At 38.5% G+C, this 3,178-nt stretch overlaps 1 protein-coding gene across 1 annotated transcript in view; it reads left to right on the forward strand.

Moving 5' to 3' along the window:
- LOC106868197 (uncharacterized) overlaps positions 1–3,178 on the forward strand; it is a 35,482-nt gene that overhangs the window by 14,662 nt on the left and 17,642 nt on the right. The window contains exons 5-6 of the mRNA XM_052971306.1: positions 1,668–1,761; positions 3,094–3,172. Of these exons, the coding sequence (XP_052827266.1) occupies positions 1,668–1,761; positions 3,094–3,172 (173 nt within the window). The remainder of the gene's footprint in view (positions 1–1,667; positions 1,762–3,093; positions 3,173–3,178) is intronic.

The following is a 3,178-nucleotide window of genomic DNA, read 5'->3' on the forward strand; positions in this document are numbered from 1 at the left end:
TATGTATGTATATATCTATATATATATACACACAATGGTTTTCTTTCAGTTTTCATTTACCAAATCCACTCACAAGGCTTTGGTTGGCCCAAAACTATGGTAGAAGACATTTTCCCAAGGTGCCACGCAGTGGGACTGAACCTGGAACCATGTGGTTGGGAAGCAAACTTACCACACAGCCATGCCTGCATCTATATTATTGTTGTTTGGTCCTTGGGTCATTCCTGATCAATCAGAACATTCCTGTTTATGAGTCCAAGACTTAACCTGTGACCCAGTGTGACACTACCAACTGCTCCGTGGGTGCCTCTAACTGAGTCCAATCTGTTGCAAAAATTGAAACCATGTCTCCAGTCTGTGAATAACTTCCTTGCTTCCTTCCTTCCACAATCCTGAAGACCCAGTAAAATGATCATTAATACTGCCCATCCTCCCATGTCTCACCTATTTGAGGGTGAAAAAGTTACATTTAATAATGCAGTACAAGGATGGCCACATTTGGTCACAATTCTACTCAGTTAGAGCTGCTCTGGCCTCTACAACAGACAACTTCCATCTCCATATGTTACCAACCAGAAAATTCACCAGAAGAAATTTTGCTGTGAAGTAAACAGAATGTAATGATGTAGATTTGGAATATCTGCAAGAATATGGTTATGATGGAAGAATCTGGGAGAAGTGTTTTACTAAAGACACAAACAGTAAAGTCTCACATGTTTGATACAGGGAACTAAAATCATGGGATGAGGTGGTAAAGGACAATCTTCAAATGTTGGGCCTCACAGGGGCCATGACAAGAAACCGAGGCCTATGAAGATATGCCGTGTTCGAGAAGACCCATCAAGCCGAGCGAAATTGTAGTCATGGTCAATGTCAGTGTCACGTAACTGGCCCCATTAAAAGCACCCTTCAGTTGTTGGGCGATATGCTGTGCTTGTGAAGACCTGTTGAACTGAGCGAAAACGTAGTTGTGGCCAATGCCAAAGCCATCTGACTGGCACCCATGTCAGTGCCACGTACAAAACACCATTCGAGTGTTGGGCCTCATGGAAACAGTGTTAGGTGACCAATACCCTTGGCAATATACCATCCTTGTGTTGATCTGTCAAGCCAAGTGAAACCGTAGTCATGGCCGACGCCAGTGTCAAGTCAATGACATCCATGTTGGTGGCACAGAAAAAGCATCCACTACACTCTCGGAGTGGTTGGCATTAGGAAGGGCATCCAACTGTACAAACTTTGCCAGATCAGATTGGAGCCTGGTGCAGATCCCTAGTTTACCAGTTTTCAGTCAAACCATCCAACCCATGCCAGCATGGAAAGTGGACGTTAAACAATGATGGTGATGATGATAAATCAAGTTAATTTCGATTATCTTAATTGAAATTTAATTAAGAATACTAATGTGATTAGGAGAAGAAAATATCAAGTCATTTAATTATATATTTTCTTGTATGGGAAATTTTCCTACGGCAAAAATCTTTACAGTGAAATTTCCTGTAACCACTCACGACAGACTTAAACTCTTTAACTTCCATATCAACTGCACTGGTCCCACTTGTCTTTTACTTCTTTCTGACTCTGGCAAGATTTGAACTGAGAACATAAAGATTCTAGTTTGTTCTTTTCTCATTGGCCTCCATTAAAGTTGGTGTTTCTTATTTCAGATGGTAAAGTTTTAAAATCGAATATTCCTGAAGATTTGAAAGATCGATATGGAGTTGAGCTGTTGGTCGTTGTTGGTCATAGTATCTATAAGAAGTAAGTAGAGCTTTGTCAATAGGGTTCCATAGTCTGTGATGCTGCATGGAGGAATGAAAGCAAGACATAAGGGAAGAGTAATGATTCATGGAAGAATTTGAGTGATGTAGGCAAATGGGAGGGAAAGAATTGATGAAACAAAGGAAAGTTGGTGATACATGGAAAAATTGTTCAGGTGATCCATGGAGGAATGAAACATGGGACATTTATGAAAAGAGATTACACATAAAGAAAGGAATGAGAGTTAAACAAATTCTAATTGTATAGAATTAGAGTTAGACAATGAGGAAGATGCTAGAGAGAGTAAATGTATGTGGGTACATGGGGTTAAAGGTGATATCACATAGAGTAATGATTGTCTCACATCAGCAGGACTAAAGAATGTCTCCTCTTCTCTGCAATGTCTTCATACATTCATTCTTTTATTTATTTATTTATTTTTTTTTTTTGCTGCAAAAGTGAGAAAGAAGAAAATCAAAGCGGTAGGAGAAAGAGTGATAAAAGAGACACGCAGACAGCTATATGATGATTGTTGGTAAGGTGTTTGAATAGAAGCAACATGCTCGAGAGGATGATAGGAAAAGGAACAGAGGGAAATAACCAGAGTGGTAATATTATAAAAAAAAAGAGAGAGTAATAGAAAAGAATTAGAGTAATAGGAGCAATGGGGTGATAAAGAAGAGAGTAATAAAAGAGAAAGAGGGTGTGTGTGTGTGTGTGTTAGAAAAGAGGTAGGGTAATGGGAATGGAAATAATGCAAGAGAGAGGTACAGTTCAGACAGACAGACAGTGATGGATATTAATGATGAGTAATAAAGGAAAGAGCAATATAGGAGAGAGAGAAAGAGAGAGAGTGGTAGATAGCAGTAAAACTGGAAGATAAAAATAAAGAGAGTGTGATGGATGTTAATAACGACCATCATCATCAGGTTGACATTGTTTTCTCCAGTTCAGCTTGTTGCAATCTGCTGCAATCTTGTCATCTTCACAAGGTGTTGCATCTTCACATCATTTCTGAGATCCAGTTTAACATGGTATTAACACACCTGTAGCTATAACTTTTGGTATACATAGACTGTGGTGTTAATGAACATGTGTGTGTGTGTGTCTTGGCACTTAATCTTTGGTATACCTTGTAGCTGGTCTGATTATATATACATGTCATTTTGTAATTGATTAAATGCTGTACAAATAAGCAGTATGTAGTGATGTCTCATGTTGTCAACTCTGTTGTTTAAAGCAAGTTAAACAAACCATCACACACACACACACACACACACACACACACACACACACCTATTGAAACTAAAGATATTCTCCTATTTTTTACAGATTCCTCCAACAGAGCAACAATAATTTTACTGAATCTATCAAAAGAATTCGTTATTATTTTTCCCATGTTGTTAATTCTGTAAGT

Source organism: Octopus bimaculoides, chromosome 10, assembly GCF_001194135.2.
Source record: "Octopus bimaculoides isolate UCB-OBI-ISO-001 chromosome 10, ASM119413v2, whole genome shotgun sequence".
Lineage (NCBI taxonomy): Eukaryota > Metazoa > Mollusca > Cephalopoda > Octopoda > Octopodidae > Octopus > Octopus bimaculoides.